At 38.4% G+C, this 25035-nt stretch overlaps 7 protein-coding genes across 7 annotated transcripts; 2 read left to right on the top strand and 5 right to left on the bottom strand.

Moving 5' to 3' along the window:
- Positions 1 to 3224: 3224 nt before the first annotated feature.
- Positions 3225 to 5798, bottom strand: PKNH_1443500 (SICAvar, type II; the record flags this gene model as incomplete). The annotated part of the gene is made up of 3 exons (XM_002262276.1): positions 3225 to 3656; positions 4626 to 5586; positions 5740 to 5798. 3 exons carry the CDS (start codon positions 5796 to 5798, stop codon positions 3225 to 3227), a joined length of 1452 nt encoding a protein of 483 aa, XP_002262312.1.
- A 1939-nt stretch (positions 5799 to 7737) lies between these two features.
- Positions 7738 to 10764, bottom strand: PKNH_1443400 (BRO1 domain-containing protein, putative; the record flags this gene model as incomplete). The annotated part of the gene is made up of 5 exons (XM_002262275.1): positions 7738 to 7798; positions 7978 to 8024; positions 8154 to 8261; positions 8384 to 8554; positions 8653 to 10764. The coding sequence occupies 5 exons, from the start codon at positions 10762 to 10764 to the stop codon at positions 7738 to 7740; spliced, it is 2499 nt and encodes an 832-aa protein (XP_002262311.1).
- Positions 10765 to 14323: 3559 nt separating this feature from the next.
- Positions 14324 to 15439, top strand: PKNH_1443300 (uncharacterized protein; the record flags this gene model as incomplete). The annotated part of the gene is made up of 4 exons (XM_002262274.1): positions 14324 to 14443; positions 14667 to 14832; positions 14990 to 15172; positions 15333 to 15439. 4 exons carry the CDS (start codon positions 14324 to 14326, stop codon positions 15437 to 15439), a joined length of 576 nt encoding a protein of 191 aa, XP_002262310.1.
- A 957-nt stretch (positions 15440 to 16396) lies between these two features.
- Positions 16397 to 17752, bottom strand: PKNH_1443200 (GTP cyclohydrolase 1, putative; the record flags this gene model as incomplete). The annotated part of the gene is made up of 1 exon (XM_002262273.1): positions 16397 to 17752. The coding sequence occupies one exon, from the start codon at positions 17750 to 17752 to the stop codon at positions 16397 to 16399; it is 1356 nt and encodes a 451-aa protein (XP_002262309.1).
- A 1306-nt stretch (positions 17753 to 19058) lies between these two features.
- On the top strand, positions 19059 to 19748 carry PKNH_1443100 (50S ribosomal protein L24, putative; the record flags this gene model as incomplete). Its single annotated transcript, XM_002262272.1, has 1 exon — positions 19059 to 19748. The coding sequence occupies one exon, from the start codon at positions 19059 to 19061 to the stop codon at positions 19746 to 19748; it is 690 nt and encodes a 229-aa protein (XP_002262308.1).
- Positions 19749 to 20299: 551 nt separating this feature from the next.
- On the bottom strand, positions 20300 to 21226 carry PKNH_1443000 (citrate/oxoglutarate carrier protein, putative; the record flags this gene model as incomplete). The annotated part of the gene is made up of 1 exon (XM_002262271.1): positions 20300 to 21226. The coding sequence occupies one exon, from the start codon at positions 21224 to 21226 to the stop codon at positions 20300 to 20302; it is 927 nt and encodes a 308-aa protein (XP_002262307.1).
- Positions 21227 to 22952: 1726 nt separating this feature from the next.
- On the bottom strand, positions 22953 to 23947 carry PKNH_1442900 (vacuolar iron transporter, putative; the record flags this gene model as incomplete). Its single annotated transcript, XM_002262270.1, has 2 exons — positions 22953 to 23072; positions 23246 to 23947. The coding sequence occupies 2 exons, from the start codon at positions 23945 to 23947 to the stop codon at positions 22953 to 22955; spliced, it is 822 nt and encodes a 273-aa protein (XP_002262306.1).
- Positions 23948 to 25035: the final 1088 nt, after the last annotated feature.

The raw sequence follows: 25035 nt of genomic DNA, 5'->3' as shown, positions 1-25035 counted from the left end.
TGAATAAATTGAAATAAATTAAAGTGCAACGGGAATTCTTAATTAGGGTTAAAAAAAAAAAAAAAAAAAAAAAAGACTTTATAAAATGGAGAGTGCATGCAAAGATTAATTGTCACGACGGAGTCAGGCGAAAAAGTGACGCTTCAACTAGCAAAGAAAAACAATACATATACAACAATCGTTTAATTATGCTTCCAGACGGAAGATGCACTGCGTACGATGTGCAAAAAGGGGTGTGTGGGGAGGCATTGATGTTATCGCAAGTTCTCCCTTCTAAACAACAAATAGAAGTTCAACGCGTTGGTACAACAAAAATATTGAAGGAATCAATAAATGGGAACCGCGGGGATCCGTGGAAACTGTACCCCTTTAAATATTAAGCAGGACGGCGACGTGAAGCAACACGAAAGAGGAGATGCAACAATATGTTAGATGCACTTAAATTGTACATACATATAGGCAAGATTACAGCAAGCTAAAGGGTAGTGATCGTAGTGCACATGTATATATATTCACACTTGTTCAGTCACCAGTCCACGTCACGGTGCTCTTCAGTTGCATCCACTGATAGGCAGATGATCTACTTATCTAGTCGTCACGATGAGCAGTCAACAATTTGCACGGGGCATAGATTACTCACTGTTGGTGCTTTTGCGTACGCAGGCTTCTACTTAAGTATATATGTTTATATATATGTATGTATTGCATGTGTATATGCATGCATGTACAGGAACGGATGAACTACGTATGCATGTACACATGTAGGAGGCCATCAGTGGTTTGTGTGTTAACCCCTTGGCTTCGGCAAATACCACTAAAGATTACGCTGGCGTTGACTCCACCTTTGGTAAAAATGTATATACAACGTATGCAAATTTGTAACTGTAGAGAAAGCGCAACGGGCAGGTTAAAATTACCAGGGGGTTAAAAATATATACTACATATGTATATATGTTCTAATTTGTTTTTATATCCTTCCGGTTCGCTCCGGCGTCGACACAGTCGCGCGTGCTCAAGCGTATGTAGTTGTGTATGCAGTACCGTATGCATGCAGTGTTAACAATGTATTTTCAGCGCACTTACACGAAGCACGTACATGTATGCGTCGATTTGCCGCCTTAAATATACACTGGCGTAATCTCCACGCTCGTCGTCCCTATATACTCCTTCTCACAACTGAACCTCGCGCAGGCGGGGAAATATATATGCGGATGTGGGTGATTTTGTCGGTTGTATATGTATAGGCCGAGTATGCAACATGCGCGCAAGTATAAAGCGCCCTCGTATGTACACTATCTATGTACGTAGGTATGCAGGAATATGCAAATATGCGAACAGGTAAATATGTATTATATGTATGTACTTATTTTCGTACTTATATTTCAGCGTATTTTTTTTTCTTCGTATTTTCTGGTACTCTTATATGTTTTCGCTAGATCTTTCTCGTCAAAGCTGCTGGCCCTTTCTACCTCCTTGATGCTCTTTTTTTTTTTTTTTTTTTTTTTTTTCTTTTGTAGTTTTTTCCTTTCCAGGGGTTTTTATATATACTGTTTATTTGTTTTGTTTATAAGCTTATGCTATTTTTTTTTTTTTTTACATTATAGCCTTTTATTTTAAGTTTTTTTTGGGTTTTTTGTGAGTTTCATATTTTTATAAAGTTTTTTTTTTTTTTTTTATTTTTTATTAATTATTTAAAAAAAATTTTTTTTAAGGTATAATTTTTTTTTTTTTGGAATACGAAATGGTGTGGGGGGCGGGTGAACAAAAATAGAAGTTTCGTAATGGGAAAAAAAAAAAAAAAAAAAAAAAAAACGGAACGCGCACGCGCGTGGACATACCGCCTGAAGTAACTTATCGTACCAACGGACATAATTTTACGAAGAACGCGCTTCATATACATACGTATTCCTTTGCTAACTTATTTGTACCGACTCCTGCGCATACATGTAGCTCGAGGGGGGGGGGGGGGCGATACGATATGCGGGTGAAGATATTGAAGTCAGTGCTTAACCGCAGGTTTAAGAAGCGTAGGGCAGCGTGCGCGCCAGTTCCAGCGGCCTTCTGTGCCGGAGCACCATATATCCGCTGTACGCGAAAGGGAAGAAAAAGAAGAAGAGATGTATAAAATATAATCGCAGTAGAAGTCGTACAATATATGTTCACTACTCCTGGTTTAGCCCTTTCTTTTTTTTTTTTTTTTTTTTTTTTTTGCGTACAAGAACGAACTGGCCTACATTGGGAATTTCAACCAATTGATACCTCCATCCGAGCGCGCACTGGGCTATTTTCGTCGCAGCGTACGGTTTAGCCATTTTAGGCGTATATATATATTCGCCAACCTCATTTTGGCATTTTTATAAGTATAGCCCCTAATTTATACGCAACATTTGTATACCTTTTCACGTATGTATTTATGTTTCCACCGTTGCTTCAAACCCCCCCCATGCCGCGCGCATCAGAAGTCTCCCCCCACACTCTATAACACTTAGAACAGGAACAGGGGCTAAAAAGTTCCCCAAAGAAATATATAAATTTCAGCCAAAATGTATTACTTTTTTCCGACAGCAACTTGAAAAAAAAAAAAAAATATATTCCCCTCCACCCATGGGGCACAGCATATAACCTCACTGTACAAATAATACATATTGATATTTTATCTAATTATTTTTTTTTTACTCCCTAAGTAACCAGAAAAAAAAAGAAAAAAAAAAAAAAAGGTCCCTTTTATACATTTTCTGCATTTTTCTAAGAAAAAAAGAGAAATTATTAAAATAAAAACCTATAGCCAAATAAAAAAAAATTTAATGAACACTTTAGATGTTCAGGAAAGTTGCAAACAGAATGAAAGTAAAATGTGGAAGAAAGAATCTTCTTTTTCTTCTTCTCTTTTTTTTTCAAGAACAAATAAACAGGAAAAAAAAAGAGAAAAAAGAATTGTGTGTTCTAAAAAAAAAAGAAGAATATTTTTCCTTTTTTTCTATAAACAAAAGGGTGTCTCTTCACCAAAAAAAAAAAAAAAAAAAAATTTTTTGCAAACAAAATAAGAAATAAATGTGGAAAAAAAAATCTTTCTTTTTTTTTTCTTCAAGAACAAATAAAAAATAAAAAGGAAAAAAAAAAAGGACAAAAGGTGTGAAAACAATATCCTTCATCTTAAACAACAAACCCTAAACTGTGAACCCTAAACCGTAAACCTTGAAACCATAAACCCTAAAATGTGAACCCTAAACCAGTAACCGGGAACCTAAACTTGGAACCTCCTCAATAGGCACAAGTTCCATAGGAACCTCTTCCATAGAAACCCCTTCCTTAGGAACCTGTTCTTCTTCCATTAATTCGGATCCCATGAACTCTTGAACCAAAAGTTCCAGAAAATCCTTCTGGTTCAATTGTGTGTCCCCTTTTTGACATTCGTCCAACACTTCAAAATGAATTTCAATAATCGTTCCACGATTCACGCGACCACTACGAGCAGGATCGCGACCAGAACGTTTCGTTCTTGTTGGAGCAGAACGACGTTTTCGTTCCTTAAACAATCGATATTCATGTGAACCGGCTTCTTCCACATGGTCGAGGAGCTGTTCCTGTACAGATGGACCGGGAATTCTTAAAGGAGCTCTTCTGAAACGTCTTATTTTACCCAGTTGGCCAAAATACTACAAAAAGAAAAAAAAAAGGGGGAGAATATTTTTGCTAAGAAGATTATGGAGTGCTATATTTTTTCTTCTTTCCTTTTTTTTTTTTTTTTTTTTTCTCTTTTTTTTTCTTTTCTTTTTTTCCTTGTTTTTTATTTTATCTTTAAAAAAAAAAAGAAATAAACCTTCCAACCTAAAACCTAAACCGTACACCCTCAAGTGTACACCAAAAAAATGCAAAATCTTACACACATACACCCGTAAAATATTAAATCCCGCAACCTAAATGCGAAATCCTACAAATATACACCGTAAAAATATTAAATCGCGCAAAACTAAATACGAAATCTTACACATATACACCGTAAAATATTATAAATCCCGCAACCTGAAAATGCAAAATCCTACACATATGCACCGTAAAAATATTATAAATCCCGCAACCTAAAAATGCAAAATCTTACACATATACACCGCAAAATATTAAATCCCGCAACCTAAAAATGCGAAATCTTACACATATACACCGTAAAAATATTATAAATCCCGCAACCTAAAAATGCGAAATCTTACACATATACACCGTAAAAATATTATAAATCCCGCAACCTAAAAATACGAAATCCTACACATATACACCCGTAAAATATTAAATCCCGCAACCTAAAAATACGAAATCCTACACATATACACCGTAAAATATTATAAATCCCGCAACCTAAAAATACGAAATCCTACACATATACACCCGTAAAATATTAAATCCCGCAACCTAAAAATACGAAATCCTACACATATACACCGTAAAATATTATAAATCCCACAACCTAAATACGAAATCCTACACATGTATACCGTAAAATATTAAATCCCGCAACCTAAATGTGAAATATTACACATATATACCCCATACACATTCATTCTTTTTCTTTTTCATTCTTTCTTTCATTTTGCCCATTATTTATTTATTTTATTTTTTTTATATATTACCTTCCAAAGGAAATAAGTTATGGTGATAATTCCAATGATAGAAGGAACTAGAGGAAGATAAGGATGAATCGAGTCAAAAGGAAAGGAAGAAAGGGAAGGAAAGGATAGGAAGGTTCCCTTCCTTCCCTTCCCTCCCTTCCCATCCTTTACAGGAAGGGATTGGGAAAAACTCCCATTCATCCCATGTCCTGATGAATGTGATGTTAGTGATTGTGTTGTTGTTGGAGCAGGAACACCATCATCATCGTCATCATCATCATCGTCATCATCATCATCATCATCATCATCGTCGTCGCCATCGTCGTCGCTGCCATTTGATTGGGTTGCTGTTGTCGTTGTTGTTGTGGTTGTTGTCAAACCCCCTCCACTACAATCATTGACATATTGACTGCCATGATGAGTGTTAGATGCAGTAGAACAAGTTCCACTTCCTGCACCAGGTAGTGTTTTCAATGGGCTCCATTTTCCGGAGATATTTTTTTCAATTTGTTCAATTATCTTAATCACTTCACACTTTAACTTAATTTCTCCTTTTTTTTCCTCACTCCATGACTTCTTTATACACCTACCAAAAGCCCTTCTATTCTTTTTCTTTTCTTCTTCCTTCCCCTCCCCTCCCACGCTCCATTTTTTAACTTGTGGTTCCATTGCCTTTAAAATGGTTGTAACATCCTCCCCCTTTACACAATAATTTTTTATTAAATATTTCATACATATTCGTAAAATATAACAACGTTCAGTACGTTTTAAACCACTGAAAACAGAACCTGCACCAGATTTTCTATTCCCATAAGTACCTCTAACAGCAGAAGTTATATAATTACATAAAATATTTTGATGTGATGAATCTGATATGGATGATTTAGTTACTCCCTCCTGACATTTTTTAAGGAGTGGCCCATAATCATTTAGGTCTGTAGTGAATGCAGTCTCAAGTTTCTTCAATGCTCTACTTATTGTCCTAAAAAAAAAAAAAAAAAAGAAAGGAAAGAAAAGGAAAATGAAAAAAAAAAGTGAAAAAAAAAAGTGAAAATAAAAGTACTAAAACAAAAATATTTTATTTTTCCTTTTTCTCCTTTCAAATATGTTAACATTATAAATAATATATTTATACCATCCTCCTTGCTTGTCGCCGTCTTCGACGGCGTTGCCGTTGCCATTTTGTCCATTCATTGACTAGACAACTGAAATGTGATTTCGTTACTTTTTATAAAAAAATATATATTAGGAAAGTAGGGTGTCATATATTACACTTCTTTCTTTCTCTTTCCTTCCACTCGTTCGCTTTCTCACTCGTCCCCACCCCCCACGTCCTTTTACCTATTCCTCTATGTGTATGTAAAAGGGGGAACGTTAATGCCGAAGACGCGGGAACAGGGCGTCTAAAAGAAGGAGGAGATATATTCTTTCAAGGAATACTACCCTTCCTTGAAACAAAAATATCCCCATCGGAAATGTAGAATTAGGTCATCTGTAATTTTTTTTCATTTTTCTTTCATTCTTTTAGTCATCCTTCCTTCCTTCAAAGCTCTTCTTTATTTTTCTTTCCTTCCTTTTCTTTTCTTTTCCTTTTGTTTTCCTTCACTTCCTTATAAAGAAGAGTAATAACCATTCTTCCTCTTTTTTTTCTCTCTTAAACCTTATTCTTTTTTCTCTCTTAAACCTTATTCTTTTTTCTCTCTTAAACCTTATTCTTTTTTCTTCCTTAAACCTCCTTGCTTCTTTTATTTTTCTCTCTTTAAACCTTCTTTCATCTTTTTTTCTCTTCCTTCTCTTCTCCTTTTCTTTTCTTCTCTTCTCCTTTTTATTTCTCAAACCCTTTCTTTCCTTTATTCTTTTTTTTTTTTTTTTTTTCACTATTCTAAAACATTTTTTATAACTTCTTCTACAGTTTTTTCTTCTATTTTTATTTTTATTTTTATTTTTTTTAAAGAAAAAAGTTGGGTGACGGTGAAGAAGAACAGGAAATTTTTATATATGGAACCTTTCTCCCTTTTCTGTATATAACTTTTATCTACGTACAGACCAACATTCAAATGGGGTTGGGAGGTGGGGAGAATAAAAAGAAAAAGAAAAATGTTTTAATAGGAGAAATAAAAAGAAAAGAGGTATTTAAGCAAAGAACAAAAAAAAAAAAAGGAAAGTGAAAAGGAAAAGGAAGAGAAGTAAAGAGAAGAAAAGAAAAGGAGAAGAGAAGGAAGAGAAAAAAGGATGAAAGAAGGTTTAAAGAGAGAAAAATAAAAGAAGCAAGGAGGTTTAAGGAAGAAAAAAGAATAAGGTTTAAGAGAGAAAAAAGAATAAGGTTTAAGAGAGAAAAAAGAATAAGGTTTAAGAGAGAAAAAAAAGAGGAAGAATGGTTATTACTCTTCTTTATAAGGAAGTGAAGGAAAACAAAAGGAAAAGAAAAGAAAAGGAAGGAAAGAAAAATAAAGAAGAGCTTTGAAGGAAGGAAGGATGACTAAAAGAATGAAAGAAAAATGAAAAAAAATTACAGATGACCTAATTCTACATTTCCGATGGGGACACTTTTGTTTCAGGGGAGGGTAGTATTCTGTAAAAGAATGTACCTCCTCTTCCTTTTTTTAGACGCCATGCCACCCCCCTTCCCCTTTCTCCAGAATATTAACGTTCCCCTTTTATATACACATATAGGAATGGCCTCCCACATAAAATATGAAACCTTTCCATTATACACCGCTAATTCCCGGGATTATCATTCGTTTTAAGATAATTATTAATAGAAAAAAAAAAATAAAATAAAAAGTTCTCTGTTTCTCCCCATTCGTATGTGCCCATATAGAGCAGAAATGCTAGTGTTCCACCAACGTGCAGGTGTTAAAACAGAAACAAACAAATGAATAATGGAGCAAATTATCAATGCGTGCGTGGATTTCACATGCAACTACTGTTGCCCTTCAGGTGGGATAAAAGAAGGCAGTACTACTTGCCTACAACATTATCCTGAGGCAAACTTAACCGCACAATGTTACCCCCTTTTAACAAATTTATGTAACTGCATTTGCTTATTCTCCCCTAGGGGAAGGGTCTAAATATAAACAAAAAAAGAAAAACAGAACAGTAACCCCGAACATATAAGCGCTTTGACGTGCCACTAAAAGTGCTGGTGACCGCTGTGCATGTTCCGTGGGTAACCATTTGGAATTTGCTGAACTCTGAAGGGGGGGGAAAAAAAACATATATATACATATGTCTATATACATATATGCGACAAGGGACAGGTACAACTGTCCAGGTAGCGGCCCGCGTGGGAATGCATAAAATTGTTGCACCCCCATATGCGTAATTCCACCGAAGTACAGCTTCAAATGGAGAAATGGACGATGCCAATTACCTAATAGTGGATCGTTCGCTCTCGCGCATGTATATATATCTGTTTATCTGCAGGGAGCCCAAAAAAAAAAAAAAATTATGCTGTGTGTGTGAGGTGTCCATTCATGCACGCCATTGCGCTGATCCCTAAAATTATCCACCAAATAGTACAACATATGAATTCTCTCGCCCCCTTACGTCGTCCTTAAAAACAAGGGAATTCTTCAGCGTGTACGAATGTCTCTTGTTCATTTCGTTCAGCCTTTCGACGGTGCTCATGAGGTTGATAGTGAAGGTGTTCAGATCCTGCGTGGCCAGGGGAACGGTGCAAAAATGATTGAAAGATCATGTAAAATAAACGTTCCATAGGAAAGAAAATTGGTAGCCACCCCTCCGCGCAGATGGGAGGTTGGCGCCGCCAGACCTACCTCGATGGTCTTAAAGTAGTCCAATTTGTTATACTCGTGATAGTAATCATAGAATTGGTTGAGATTTTTCTCAAAGGATGCAACGCTTTCCTCCAGTTTGGCTTTCTTCCCGTTGAGCGCCACTTTCTGCTTCTGCAGGAGATCATTGAGCTTGTCCTCGTCCCGTACCTCCTGTGGGGGAAATGGACGAATAGAGAAGTGTTATACTAGTTAAGTATATGTCAAATCCCTCTAAGGGATAATGACACTGCTGACACAGGTGCACCTACCGAGATCGAGTTCAGAAAGACATCGTGCATGTTGCTCCTCAGCTCCTCCAAGTCGGCGCCGAAAGCGGTCAGCTGTATGCTCAGTGAAAAGTAAATGGCAAGGATGACAAAGAACATCTTCTCCTCCGAATGAACGTTGATGTAGTTATTCACAGAATCATAATGAAAGAGATTCTTCTCATTAACGCCCTTGCTATTCTGTGCCCCATAGGTCAAATTCTGATTCTTCAGAAATGCATGGAAATCGAAGTAATTCAAGGATGGTGCACTTGTACTGGACACTTCAGAAAAATCACCCATGCTGCTGACAGAATGCGTTTCATTATCCCTGTCCTCAGAGAGCAAATTCTTATAATGCATATACTCATGGTCTAAAGAATCAATTTTTACAGTAGTGCATGTATTCAATTCGTCAACGATGTATTTGGCGAAGGTAGAAGGATCCATTTGACATATGTGAAAGTGCATCTGATTATCTTGAAGAAACTTGCGAAAGGATTCTACACTAGATTGAATTTCTTCTAATGATTTTTTAAAAATATTTAAATGGTACAAAAAGGAATTATATGAATTAATAGATTCCTGATTAATTCCTACGTTTAAAAATTTCCTCTGGAATTCTACATGGTTTGTATGTTCTGCAGTTAGGCTGTTTTCCACTTGAGTTAAAATTTCCTTCAAATTTTGCTCCATGTTTTGTAAAAAAGTTAAATTATTTTCAAAATTAGTAGGCCTATGCACGTTGGTAATTTTATTATACGTGCTGATGATAACGTTGTGTAGGGTGAGGAGCACATTTTTCCGGTAACTCAAATTTATCATCCTGTACTGATCTCGTAGACTCAAAAATTGCTTGTAAAACGTACCATACACAGCAACAGCTTCGTTATTATAGATATTGTAAACTAGCTCTGCCTTTTCATTAAAGAGCAATTTCAATCTGCAAGAAATGTTGTCCGTCTTGATGTAAATGGAAGACACGTCTATCTCCTTCAGTTTCAGAACTTCCGATGTGCCCTTTATTTCATTCAAACTCTCATAACTAGGAATAACTTCAAAATATATATTCTTGTTTTCGTACTCAAAATACTCTAAGGCTCTTTGGACTTTCTCCTTCAAGGAGGTCAGGTTGATGTTAAAGTCATACTTCCTGCAAAGTTCCACACATCTTTCAACGTTCTCCTGGCTGTACTTGAGTCGACATATAATTTCCCCGATTTTTTCTAAATCGTATTTTTCAATTTTTATATTATCCTCCGCGTTTTCCGCATGTACAGTGGCGTACTTCAAAGCTGTGTGGAAATTACTAATACAAATAAAAATCATCTTGTTTACTTTCACGAAATTGTAAAATGGACTGCTACTACTTCTAATATTCTGCAAACTTGTTCTTACCTCCGCAGATGATGAAAATTTCGAGGGATTCCTAAAAAATAAATGCAATTCCTTCCCCTCCAAGCAGTGCAATGCATTTTTAAAATGACAATGTATATTGAAAGAAAGCTTCGCCAACAAATTCCTCTTGTATTTCTTTGCCAGAGCTGTGTTGTAAAACATATTCTCATGATACGCCATAGATATACACAAAAATATGTAACAACTTAGGCAGTTTATATCTGGTAGTTCTGGGATTCTATCCTCATTCATGTTTACATATAAATAATTAAATATTTCCACCACATCCTTAGACATTCTATTCAACATTTTTATGTCATCGGAATTTTTTTTAATTTTTAACATAGTCGCTGCTACAAGACCAATGTTATATATTATCAAAATGTGCTCCCTCTCAAATTCATACTCCACTTTTTTATACTCATCAAATGCGTCGTTTGTCCATAGTAACTTTTTCCTCTCCCTCAACAAATTTTTCTTCCGAAACGTCTCGAAGTAAAATAAATACTCCTTGTACAATTTTAGCAAATTTTCGTTAATCCCTTTGCTTTGCATCGTCATTATTTTTTCTCTCAATTTGGAGAAATTTTCTATTTCTTCGTCGAATCGGTACTCTTGGTTTTTCGCCAATTCTTTCAGATTAGCGTAGATGATCTTCCCGATGGGCACTGTCCCGTGCAGCATCTTCAGGTGGGCGAAGTCGCATACGACCTGCATTCTGATTGTCTATATGGGTGGGAAATACTTTGCCCTATACGGGAGGTCAGGGTACTTTGCCCGATAAATCAACACAGAGGCTCTTTCCCTGCTGCAGATCTTGGGAGCCTCTGCCGCTGCTACACTCGCTCAGAGCTGCTTTCGTGCGTGTGTGCGGCAACGCACGGTGGAAATTTCTCCGCGAGATGCAAAACCTCGGCGCGAAAAGGCACGCTGAAGTGTGGACGGCTTGATGCGGGCAAGTCTGTCCAACTTCCCTGCAAACAGTTACGAAGGTATCGGAACTGTTCGCCTGCTCGTTGAGGTGGTCTCAATCAGCGGCAACAACGGGGAAAAAGAAAAAAAGAAAAGGTCAAATGAAGGGACAAAAAAGAAGGGGCTAAATGCAGGCGCAAAAATTGCCTGGAAATTTCGTGAAATTTTTGCTCAAACGAGGGGGCAACAACTCGCGCTTTCCTGCTTTTGTGCTGGTGTGGGCGCGTATATTTTACGCATCCATTCGCGGTGTTCCTCAAAAATATTTCCCCCTTTATGGTAAGCATGCGCCCTTGCTCGTCTCATCATCTGTTCAAATGGTTATTTCTTAGCTAACGCGAAAATTGCGAGGATCACAAAAGGACAAGGCAAAAATGTATTCATCTTTTGCTTAAATGAATTGACAGTGTACACTGTTGCGCGTTTTTTTTTTTTTTTTTTTTTTTTTTTTTTTTTTTTTTTTTTTTTTCCTGTCCGCCATGTGTCATGGGGTGAAGCACATTAGAACATTTTTTTTAACGTAAATACATATGTCTGTGTATAGTTACATAAGTGGATTTTTTTATTGCATATTGGAGAATGTACTTGTGGACGCATGTACAAACATATGAGAGGTGGAAAAAAAGCCAAACGCTCATACACCCATGGATGTACTGAGTGGACCGCGTGCAATTTGCTAATTCTTAACAACTTTGCCAGATCGAAAAGAGGTGAAAAGAAAAAAAGAACACTTCGCACAAATTTTTAAATCCAAATTGGCCAGTATCAAAAATATGTATGTCCATTTATTTATTTCGTTTCATAGCGCATAAACATTTCATGCAACTCCTCTATGTAAGAAGCATTTTTTTTCCTACTTTTTTTATTTTTCCAAAATTAAAAGAGGATGCCCTTGAGGTATCAAGTGGCATGGTGACGAATTTCCAGGGTGTCGGTCGATCAGGGGGCAGACAGAACAACATTGGGCTGACCAACTAGGGGGCAATCCTCAGCAGCTGTGTAAATTCGAATGGGAATGTTTTAACGCACGCACGGGAGACCTCTTACGAATTATTCGACAATTACTTGCAAATTACTTATTTTAAAAAGAGGACTACAAAGGGCACCACTATGTGTGCTTTCCACAGAGGGTTCGTCATTTTACAGAGTTGAATTTGCCCCAATGTACAATGGAAATACAAAGTGAAGCAACTTGACGCAACGTGCCGCAGTATAAGCTCACCGCAAGGGGTCAAAAAAAGAACTCCCCCCTCTGCTACCCACCCCATGAGTCCAAAATGGCCTCAGAGAAAAACATACACGTAAACACCTGCCCTCTTCCCTTTCCCCCTGAACACCCATTTGATGAGTCCTCATGTTAAATGTAACATTGGACAACATGACCACATCCTATGGGAATCGCTGTACTCTAGACAGACAATGCATTGTTACATAAGGGAATCTTCGAAACAAAAAAAAATAAATAAATAAAATAATAATAAAATACAACATTGGGCGCACACTTCACGTGCCACTGCATTTTGAAAATTATCACTCATTTGAATATGTACCCCCGGAGAAAGTACTTAGGGGAACGGTATACATTTCTCCGCACAAGAATTTTCCACTTTTACACATTCATCCTTCTTTATTCATAATGGAAGAGAGGGAAGTTCCGATTTATCATTTTTAAGGAATTCCCATTCGAGTGTTACCCAGTTTTCGCCTGACCTGCGCAGGTAAAATTTGCTGATTTTTTTTTTTTTTTTTTTTTTTTTTTTTTAACATTACAGCCATTTTAGCGATTTTATCTTCTTCTTAAAAGGAAGTGTGGTGCAGAGCGGCCCGAACGAGAGTTCTCTCTGCAATGTATTTCTGCAAAGGATGTGTTAATTGCTACATGTGGTAGTTCCAAAGTGCACTAATATATTGTCCCTCCGAATTGAGAAAACATTACAACACTTTGACTTCCTTTAAAGGCAAAATTGGTTAGCATCCTAGACATAATGATAGGGGTATAATAACAGCCGTTATATTGAAGAGGACGAGGGAATGATAAACCCATTTCGTTCTTAACCCTCCCTTTCTTTTTTATTGCCAAGAAAAATGGTGAGTACCCCTGCGCAGTTGCACTGCTGCGATGGGCGAGGAAATTCCATGTTGAAGTAAGCAACATATTTGCAAACGCAACTTCGGTCTTTGCATTGCGCGCGTGCCCCCGCGAGTACATTCGCGTGTTTCTTTTTGATGGAGGAGATTGGCTTAACTTGGTTTTAGCAAACGGCAACCATGAAAAATTTCACGAACATTTACCGTTTCCCCATCCCTTCTTTTTTTCAAATGATGAAGCATGTCCAGTCTGGCCACTTGTTCTGTTCTGCTTCCTTCAACCATTCGAAAGGTCCATGTGTATGTGTGTGTGCTGGAGGAACCTCCATATGTTGGCAAATATTCCTGTCGTGTACGTGTGTACGTATCATTATGTGCCCGAGTTCACGCGCAAGTGGTATTGCTCGTGTGTTGTGATGAAACTACTCGGCACACGCACTGACGTGTAACTTGTGTATACACTATGTTCCTTCTTTTTTTTTTTTTTTTTTTTTTTTTTTTCTTTAATCCTTTATTTTTCCTTTAAAAGATAAAAATTGAATATTTTCTAAATGTTTATTTGCCATTTCGGAGAGAAAAAAAAAAAAAAAAAAAAAAAAAAAAACATATTGGAATATCCCTAAAAAGTCTAAAAGTTAAAAGGATAAAAAAAATACGATTGTGTACTTGTCAAAACGGCACTAAAAATTGAAAGAATATTTCGGTAAAAATACAAAAAACGCTCAGTTTATTTCTTTTCTTTTTTTTTTTTTTTTTCCCAGAATGCGTTCATTCCAGATTTAAAGTCGCCTAAACCTTTAAATCGCGAGGAGTTGGAAGTTCTGAAAATTTGGAAAATTTCAAATGCTACCAGCATTTAATGGAACTTAAGCATTTTCAAAATTGAATATTCAAATATTTCGCATCATTCCAAAATTTAGCATTTCAACATTTCGAATTTATTAAATTTTTCCAAGTCCCCCCCTCCAGAAATTTTTTTTTTTTTTTTTTACAAAAAAATTAGTTCAGCTTCGCGCCCATAGACATACGAACCCTTGCGCGTACCTACATTTGTGCATACACGTGTAGTTCCCTTCATTTTTATATAACATGCATTCATCCTTGCGTACGTTTATTCTGAACATGGTTATTCCGCTTGTTCCTTTTTTTTCTGCTTGAAATTTACCACCCCTTTAATTTTAACCTTTCCAAGCAAGCCACGTAGTAAAAAAATAAAATGGATATTTTTAACTGCCAATATTGCTCAGTGTCTCCCTTCGATTACATCTTAGATTTTATCTATGGCGAAAAGCCACCGAAAAAGGAGGAAAAAAAAGGTTCCCATGTGACGTACGACGTAATCGCGAAAAAAAAAAAAAATAATAATAAGGAATAACAGCTCATGGATGCGTGGATCGACAGCGAAATGGCTGCAAACGGGTTGTCATAGTGGTGGATATTCATGGATTCAAAGGAGGAAAGCAGAATGACCCAAGTACATTGCTGTGCGTGAAGGAATTTGTACACATACACCTGCGTTGAAACTCATCTTCTTCCGTTTATCCCCTCCCTCTGATCAGGATAGCACCAGTAACAACGTATCTCAGGTTTTGTCCAAAGTAGGAGATCAAGTGGAGAAAAGATCCACCAATGAAATATTGCTCCTATGTCGAGCATGGGAGAATTACGTGCACCCCAGGGCCAAGGAATACTGGAAGGATTCGCAGCAACTTCAAAATATTTTATGTACGGAAGAAATAAAGTGGAGGGAATCACACACCCACACGAACATCCCCCTTAATGAGAACACCTGTGAAAGCGCTCTCCCCTGTGCGCCCATTTAACAACCGCGCTCTGACAAAATTGTAATTATATCTCTGTTCTGTATCCTGTACCCCCTCAGGCAAAATCGCAAACGGCATCGCCAAAAATGATGATCCCATTTTGGGAGATGACTATGCGTGTGTCTTTTGGTACGGAGACAAAAACAAAAACGACAACTGTCCCATCATATCGGTGAAGAAGGGGAATGACAATGTAGAGACCATCACCTATGTTAACCGAGTGCTCATTTTTCTCTATGCAGGTTAAATTCGTTCCATGCGCACATCAGTGTGTGCATATACATGTGCACCTGAGCGTATATATACGTATGTACACGTACGTGCTGGTATGAATTTATACCATCCCTTGATCCCTCTACTAGCACCGCACACGCATTGAAATTCCTCTCCCCCCTCTTTTAGACGAAGCAAGTTTCCAAGAGCTGCAGAAGAAGCCAAAGAAGGCCTTCACGATGGCGTGCGGGAATACAAACTGTATCAATCTGACGCACATTTCTCTAGACGATTAGATATGTGTGCGTTATCTACACCGGATGATATTTATAGGGTTACTGAGGAGATGATCGAAGCCAGGAAGTATTGGAACAGCGCAACCTTGTAACGGATACCATTGCGCACTAGCGAACGGCCCTGTCTGAAAGAATTTTAGGTACGGTTTTCCAGGCCACACCAATGAGGAGTGAATAAACGGCTATTTTTCCTTAACATGCAAAAGGATTAGTACACATCCAAAAAGGTACTATTTTATCAGATCATCGCACAGAAAAGCATTAACGTCGAATAGATGGTCACTTGCCTAATTCGAGGATCTCTCCACAGTGGTCTTAATATTAACACCTCGTATTTTAACGCCGTCTTTTGTTTTTCAATCTCATGCCCCCTTTTTAATTAATTTAAAGAAGAGCTTTCAAAGAACACAGTGAAAAGTTTTGTTTGTATATATCTGCACATATGGAAGGGTGCATGTGTATGTAGGCTCATTTTTTTTTTTTTTTTTTTTTTTTTTTAAGTAATTCGCTATTTTATACGTACTTATATGCAAGTACGTTGTGTATGCATATGCATGTAGCACCTGTAGGGCATGCGCATGCTGTTGTGTTTTTTCCCCACCGTTACCTATCTATGCGCCAACTTCCCACACGTGCATACCTTCCCTACCCAGAAATTTTAATGAATAATTTTTTTAATTTTTTTTTTTTTTTCTTTTAACTCACATTATTTTAAAATTGTACACGAGTTACGCACCTGTGCGAACGGCGTGGTTAACTCTTTTTTTTTTTCCTATCAAAAGAAGATTATTTTTAATAAAGCGTGATTATCTTTTCTGTTATTATGTGAAGAAAAGGATTCATGTACCAAAGATGGTTATGATCGTGTGTAGTAGCAGTTGCAAGGGGCCTTTCTCTACCGTTCCCTAATACACACTTGTGTGACATATGCACGATCACACAACGCCCAGATCAACTTCACACGGGCGCTATATCTTCTCGAGATGGATTATTCCCATTATGGAAGGAGGGACACGTAAATCCATTCCCGGCGTGATTTACACAAGTATCATTTTTTACCTCATAGTATGCATTCGTGATAGTAGTCGCATCGTGTTCCTTCACTCCGCGCATATTAATGCATAAATGTCTGGCCACAAGATTTACATGTAGATATTTCGGCTTCAAATATTTCCCCAGAGCATTACAAATGTCATTGGTTAAATCCTCCTGTAGTTGTAACCTTCTCGCAAAAATATCTATAACCCTGGAAAATTTGGACAGACCCATAATATATTTATTCGGGATATACTCGATGGTGCACTCTCCTTCGAATGGCAACAAATGATGCTTGCACAAAGAGTAAATATGAATGCCACTTATTTTTATGACAGAGTTATTTTTGTAATTCCTTTTGTACAAGGATTTTTTAATAACTTTTTCTACGCTCATATGGTACCCTTTTGTTAAGTACAGGAAGGTATCCGAAAATCTTCTACCCGTCTTTTTTAGTATATCTTTTGGAGGCACTTTAGAAGATCGTAAAATTTTCTTAATGCTTCTGCTTATGTCTGCAATTTGTTCGTCCTTTTTTGTTCCAGCCTTTTCGTTACTTTCTCGCGGAGTGTCTATACCGCAGGGTTCCTTCCTCCGCACAGGGGGGGGGTCACACCCATTGGTATTGCCATTATTGTTGTGGCTATCATTTGTGTGACCACTGCTGATGTCGTCCAAATTCCTGTCATTCCTACTGTCATCACAGCTGTTTCCCCCCTGATCCTTCTTCTCCACCCTTTTAATCACTTTCCTCCGCAAACCATTGACTGCGCCCCTTTTCTCCTCCATACGGATAGCACAGGGGGGAGATGCCTCCATGGAGCTTCCTGCGTTGTTTTGGTGGCCTTTCCCCAAACTGGCTTCTTCACTAAGATGGCTTAATTCCTCTCCATTGGTCTGATAATCTGTCATTTTTTCCATTTCCCTCGAAATGCTAATTCCATTATAACGCAATTCACTATCCTTGTTTATAAGGCTAGGCGTAGGCTGACTTGTGTAGGAAAAATGTTCATCCCCATCTCTGCAGTTATTGCATCCTCTGCCATTATTTTCAATACCATTCTTTACCCTGAACAACCCTAACCCTAAATTCGTCTTCATAGGGCTAGTATTCAGTACGCATTTCCACCCCTCTCGTTGATCTTCATTCCCACTTACACCTACCGACTGACCATCCTTAAGGGGTGCTTCCCTATACATCCAACTTCCCTGGCCGTACGTGTGAACGCTATCTAGGCCACTGTGCTTTTCCTCATTGAGGTCCCCTCGTTTAAACATGATAACACGATGGGTTGGATAACATCTGTGTTACTCCTTATCACACGCTGCGGCTGATGCACCGAAGAACAGATAAATCCAACTCGCCTATGCACAAGTAGAATCAGCATAGGAAGTGCATCTTCTATGTTCTATTCCTACATCTAGGTGGATATAGTAACACTTCTACTCGATGCAAGGCAATGTCATTAGGAAAAAAAAAAAAAAAAAAAAAAAAAAAAATGCGCAGGACGAATCGGTGGAGAAATCTCTCTTCTTCCCAAGTCTGAGGTAGGCAAATATGTAGGCATCTATGGCCTTATCTGACCATTCTACATGCACATAGTTCATTGGTTAATTTTCTGGTGTAGCCGCGTGTGTTATAGCGTGGGAACATTTATGGAGGTAGCGGATATAGAAAGTCGTTCCGCATCGTACACTCAATTACATCTCTCTGGGGGAGTGACTCCTCACAAGTGTCGCTCCTATGCAGTACATGCCCCCCCCCTTTTTTTTTTTTTTTTTTTATTTCTTTGCCCCTATGCCCTCACCCAAATGTATCGACGCGAATAAATATTTCCCCCCTTTGGAGAAAATTATCGCGGCGTGCAGCAACGGCTAGCTACTCCTCTTCACAAAAGTATAGGAAAAAAAAAAAAAAAAAAAAAGGTACACGAAAGGTGTACCACACCAAAGTGCAGAAAGGGAAGAAATAATCAGGCGAAGTGCATGCTAACGTAACTGAACTGAACACATTTTAATAACGAGAGAAATGAGAAGGAAGGAACTTACCTATGCGCTTTAAGTTAAAGCACGACGAAAGGAGAGATCTCCTCACACGGGGTTAGTGGAAAACCATTTTATTTTTTTTTTCTCCTGGACAAAGAAGCGAATGGAAGTAACGCCATGGATAAACAAACTCACACAACGGATAAAGGGCTTTCCATCACTCCACAACCCGGTTCGTAAAACTGCAGTGCGAGAGCTTCATCACAAATGCGTATCCCAATTTTTACGTTACACGTTCTGACGTAACAGGGAGATGTGCATCCCCTGCAGAAGGCATCCCCAACGCAGTCGTCGTACAATCGGGTATAGGTGCGGGGAAATTACAGGATCATTCTGGTGGGGGTGGTCAGTTAGCCAATTGGTCACATAGATAACTACGGAGGTAACTATCCAAGTGACCATCGAATTATAAGTGCAAGTGACCACCCAGTTATAAGTCCAAGTGTCCAACCCAGTTATAGGTCCAAGTGATCACCCCCCTAATATATGTCCACGTGGCTACCTACTTGGCCCTCTCGCCGATCCCCCCCACCTAAACATGTCCAGGTATGTGAAGTACTTTATGCAGGCCAAGCAGCTCGATAAGCGAAAAAGAAAATATGGAAATCTAGATTTCTTGGAACTAAGCAAAGAGCTAAGTATCCCCTTCCCACTGCGAGAAAGAAATCAACCTAAGCACCTAGACCTATCGAAATACCTAAATATAAAAGTGGGAGATCTGGTTAAGGTAATATATGGTCCCTATAAAGACAGGGAAGGTCTCGTCTTAAACATAAACACAAAAAGAAATACGGTAATAGTTGATGGGTGTAATATGAAGAAATCTGCATGGAATGTTACAAATAAAAATATCGGTTCAATTATTACACAAGAAATGCCTATACACATCACGAACGTTGCCATTCTAGACCCAATAACTAAAAAGGCAACAGTCGTTAAAAGGAGATACATGATGCATGGGGAATGCGTGCGTATATCGAAAATATCGGGATGTGCCATGCCTGAACCTGTTAATGTACAAGCCATCAAGGAACAGAATAATTATGAGATTTTCATGCACAAGAAAAAAACGGGACCTCCCATTAAAGATATCTACGCGGAGAGAGACTGCAAAAACTTTAATTTGCTAAAGAAGATATCCTACGAGATTAAGAAAAAAAGATTTTACGAAATGAAAAACTTCTTCAATAACTCCTCACCGGGTCAGGAGGCTATTTCTCCAGGGTAAGGCATCTCTTCCCTCACGGAGTAGTCTCTCCCCAGCGTGTACTCAGCGTGTACTCAGCCTATACTCAGCGTGTACTCAGCCTATACTCAGCGTGTACATCTAATAGGATGCTGAGCACGCACATCCCACCACCACCACTGACGCATCATCTCCATGCATACATACAATGCACGCCTTTTCCTATAAGTTAAAAACATCGATGCATCGAAACTTTCACCAGATGCGTCTCTCCCAAATAGTTAACGAATCTCATACGAGATGTACAGTTCTGCATCAACCATGGGGTTATGTCTCCATCGGAATTCTACAAGAAAATCTTCTAAGTTGACCGGTGTCTTGTGCGTCTTCCTTCATGTATAATTGGCTAACGGGTTCAGAAACAACTGATTATCTATAGAATCAATTGATTACGCTTAAAGGGTAGGCACCCACAAATGAGCCTACTCCAAAGAGTGGGATGAGGTAAATATAAATTCATGTGTGGTATTTGTTACATAGCCGCTGAACAGGTAAGGTAAAGCTTAAGAACTATAATGAAGAAAATTTAACAACTAGTAGTACTTGTTCAGTATTTTAATCCCTGTAACCATAAATAAGGTTTGCCAGATGCACAAGAAGCATCGAGGGATGACGCCTTTGTACAGGTAGAGTATGCCTCCTTCCCGGTAAAGATTAACAAATGACTGAAGGAAGGTTAAGTTGATATTTTTATTGGCGTTATTCTGCATGTACACTCGAATCACATCGAAGGGGTTGTTCCAGACAGATAGAGCTCCTCCAAGGACACCACAAAGGAGCTCTTCCGTGGGGGATAAATCTTGTGGAGTATCTCCCTGTTTCCCTATCGAATGGGTATCCTTCGTTGGGGTGGATTGATGAAAATTATTGCCCTTATGCATAACTTCATTTTTCAACCCTACTTGCCCCTCTGTTTGCCGTAATCTCTCCGCCTTCCTCTTCCGCTCGATAAATAAATTGCGCACCCACTCAGTTAATCCCTGCCGACTTGCCCAGTTCGTCCCTTGGCGCAAACACATGGCACAGTTCCCCTTATAGAGGGTTGTAAATCCTCCGTTCTTTATAATATCCGCAAGTTTTTCCCTATAATTAATTTTTTTATCAATACTGGCAGTTATAAAAAAGGTACACGGAGTCATCACTAAGGATTGGGAAATGCCTCCGACAGCTCCACCGATAAAACCACTTGTCGTTTGGTTTATATTAAGATTGTTGCAAAATTTTATCATGTGTTCTTTAGATATTAACAAGACGGCGCCTTTGGAGGAGCTCTCTATTAGTTTCGCGTAGAAGCCCGCATAGAATTGTCCAACCCCTTTATTGTAAATTGTGCAGAATGATCTAATAGTATTTTCATTCCTGTACACACACATCCTCGTTTTCCATACTTCCAGCGGCATTCCTAAACTCGCCGTTTCCAGGCAGTGCAGGATGGACCCGCTCACCAAGTCTTTGCTCATTCTTGTGGGTCTTCACGTGTGTTTCTCAATTTTCCTGTCCGGGTGATAACATAGGCCCATTCGTATGTATCAAAGTATTTTATTTGTTTTCTTTTTTATTTTATTTTTTGGAGTTTTTTTTTTTTTTTTTTTTTTCTCGCGGAGTAAATTGTTAATCTGATTTTCTGAGGATCCTTAAAATGGCATGAATTTGTTGCAGGGTTCTATCTGTAGAACGCGCTACGAGACAGGCAATCTCACACTGAATTGGAAGAAGCCTTATAATTAAAGTAGGGCAATGTTACCCCTACAGGCTTTTCTAGGAGAGCTTATACAGATGGTACTCCAAAAAATATTAGCACTGATCGAAATGGCCCCGTGGATTATTCCGCGTCAAGGGATAATCAGTATAACTTACTTTGCCTGGTACATGGGGAATTCTACACGCAAAGGATTCACCTAGCTCCTTTTCATACATATTAATTGCTTCTTCCTCTTCTTGTATGCATCTGGATTTAGTTACACTCAGGGCAGTCCTTTTATGCGTGACTACCGGGTTCCTTTTTTTTTTTTTTTTTTTTTTTTTTTTTCTTTATGGCTTCTCAAAGGTAACTGCGTTGCTGTTGTTAGAGTCCCTATCCGTTGGTATGGAACGGTTTGATAGAATCGAAGGGGAAGTGAACTGCCTGATCCTCCTTTGGTTAGCACCTCCTCTACTTTTGAGACTAGCGCAACCGTCCTGGACTGACCCTTTCTTCTTCCTGCCCGCTGAACTTGCTTAAAACGGATACAAAACAGATACAAAGCGCCTGCGTATAAACCTTTGCGTGTGATCCGTTCCGTGGGAAGTAAAAATGACTAAACGGCACAATCGCGTTGCTAATTTATTTCTCCCAAACGCATATTTTAAAAAAGAGAAAACACGTTGCAAAGTTTTTTTTTTTTTTTTTTTTTTTTTTCTTCTTCTTCCTTTTGCAGTCCACAACGGATTAATCACCAGAGTAATGTTATGATTTTCCCTCCGTTTTCAAAAAATTTGCCTCGAGCCAGGCTGGGCAAGTATATGCCTATGCAAGTAGCGATTGCGCACAGGAAGATGTTACATGCCTGCTCCAGTTTACTTGGCGCAAATGTTACGCGCTTATGAAAAACTGCATGCCCACTATTACAATGGATATGTGCCACCCTGCTGCGGTTTCCACACCGCCCACCATCGCGGACACAGAAATGTAAAAAGCGGAATGTTCATAAAGCAGACCAATCGAGCCTCCCAAAAAAAAAAATGAAAAAAAAATGAAAAAAAAATGAAAATGAAAATTTCCTCCATTGGAAAATTGCGGTTCGTCTGTATTTGCGTACCTTCTTCAAGTTCGCCATTTTAGGGATGGACGCTGTTATATACATAGGGTGCATCAAAGAAATTTATTTACAGAAAAATTTGAGTGTAAAAATATTGGGCACAGGGAAAAAGGTGTATAAGGATTGGTGGCGCAAAGGTGGCCCCGGGAAGGTCACTTGGCAAAATGAACGCTGAGACGAATGGGGTGGACAAAAAAAAAAAAAAAAAAAAACATGAGAAAAAAATTAAGGAATGAAAAAACGGGTGATGATGCAGTGCGGAAGTAGGAAAAAAAGACCGATCGAAGGGGTCCTTTTGTTTTCCCCGACACATGGAAAGCACAACGAGGTGAGTTGTATAAATCTGGTGAAAAAAAAAAAAAAACCTTCAATTTGTCTAACATCCTAATCAGTCGGAAATGTTGTTTTTAAGCAAAATTCCTAGGAGGAATGGGACCATTCCGGCAATGGATCCATTGAGGACCATGTATAGGGCGCATTCGATGGGTTTCTGGTTCGTGAACTGGGACTGCACGTGGGTGGAAAAGGATCAGTACGGAGGATGAATAAAAGGGTAAAAGAGGTGGAAATGAAGGTACACTTGGGAGGCAGTTGTTTTTTCCACACACACACCTCGGTGCAGCACACATCTACACGTGAACTTCCACGTATGTGTAGCCACGCTGATCACTCCTTGCCTACCTTAAATATGCCCAGGATGAAGAGCGTAATCAAAGTGGACACAAAAACAACGACGAAGGAGGTATTATAATCTGTGTACTGGAAGAAAAAAGTGTAGGCCACATAGGAGAACAAAGGAATCATTCCAAAGACACAAAAACTTAAAAACATAATAATTCCTTTTTTCAGAGACTCGTTCTTGTCCTCATGAGTGATAATCAGTCCCAACTCCTCTGACATCATATGCTCCAAAAAAAAATTTTTATTTCGAAATGTTATTTCCACAAGATTTCTCGCATCCTCACTGTCAAATTTGTACTTGTTCATATATATATCAATCATTTCTTGTTTTTCTTCAGATGGGCAATTTTCAATTTCCCATTCTTCTCTTTTTTTTTCAGCTAACATAAAATCTCTCTGTGCAGTCGTGCTTGTATATTCGCTAAATCCCATCGAAATTGCGTTTGCAAATAAATTGCCTACTCCAATAATTATGACCTGTGCAGGTGTTATTTTTGCTCCTACACACCCCGAGACGATGGCAAAAATTGTGATGATTCCATCCAAACTTCCGAAAATTATGGTTTTCAAATTGTCCTTATCCAGACTGTGTTGCTCTCCATGTTTGTCCAGGCTGTGGTATGAATCATGGGCCTCCTTGGACTTCTCCACGTCATCGTCATAGAAGGCCTTTCGTGCTTCCAGCGTTTTCTTGCTTACCATTGTATGGGCAGTTTTGTGTCGTTATGACTAGGCAAGGGAGGGGGGAATATACACATGTGAAGTTACATACATATACTTATATGTACGTGTCCACGCATCATCTCCGTCTATAGCCAAGCAACCTCATCCGCGTAAACACACTGCTGTGTCGTAAACTGATGGAAAGAAACGGAAAAGAATAACTTACTTTGTGCTTTTCAGTGTATGCAAGGTGAATGGTTTGGAAAGAGCATGAATTGTGGCGCGCTACTGCTATGTCCTTATGACGCGTTAACTACTTCTTCCTTATGACACGGTACTACTCCTTCCCTACCGTGATCTCACATTTTAGAGCTTCTCTAAAATTCTGGCTTGCGAGGACCAGCTTGTGTTGTACCCTTCTAGTCTTCTTGGCTTGGAGATTCTCTCTCTTTTTTTATTTTTTATTTTTTATTTTTTGGCAAGGCAACCAAATTGGTAAAATGCATATTGGGGGGAGGGGGTAATTTTATTGAAACCTAGAAAAGGAGCTTCTCAATTTAAATCTTCAGTAGATCATTAACTAGTGGGATATGGAAGGACCTTCTGTATTTTTTAGGGATAAGCACATGCGTGCACATGGGAAAGTATAGCTGTGGAGTTTCTTTAAGAAATTTTCTTAGAAAAACAGTTTCGGATTTCTTCTCATTGTGTATGATATATCGTGCCAGTTCTTACCACTTCATGTTACTTCTTGCCATTTTTTTTTTTTTTTTTTTTTTTTTTTTTTTTTTTTTTTGCAAGGATTACCCAAAGGTAATTGAGCGGCTCGTTTGCACCCTGGATTGATTTCAAGCAACAGGGATCCTCGCAAAGAAAACCTTGTATGCAATTTTAAAAGGGCAAACGTTCTCCCACACCTGGGGATTAAAATTATCTCTTCAACTTAATGGAAAAAAGGAAAAAAAAAAAAAAAATGTGCCTAAATTTTGGGGCCACTTTTAAAACAACTAGCGGGGGTATAAAACCTACATATAAGTTGAAGCAAAAATATGGTAGGGACTTTATTTTTTTTTATTTTTATTTTTTTCTGATCCTAACAATTTTTTTTCCAAAAAATGAGCTGTGAG

This window comes from Plasmodium knowlesi, assembly GCF_000006355.2.
Source record: "Plasmodium knowlesi strain H genome assembly, chromosome: 14".
NCBI classification, from domain to species: Eukaryota; Apicomplexa; class Aconoidasida; order Haemosporida; family Plasmodiidae; genus Plasmodium; species Plasmodium knowlesi.
This window is presented reverse-complemented; position numbering and strand designations above follow the sequence as displayed.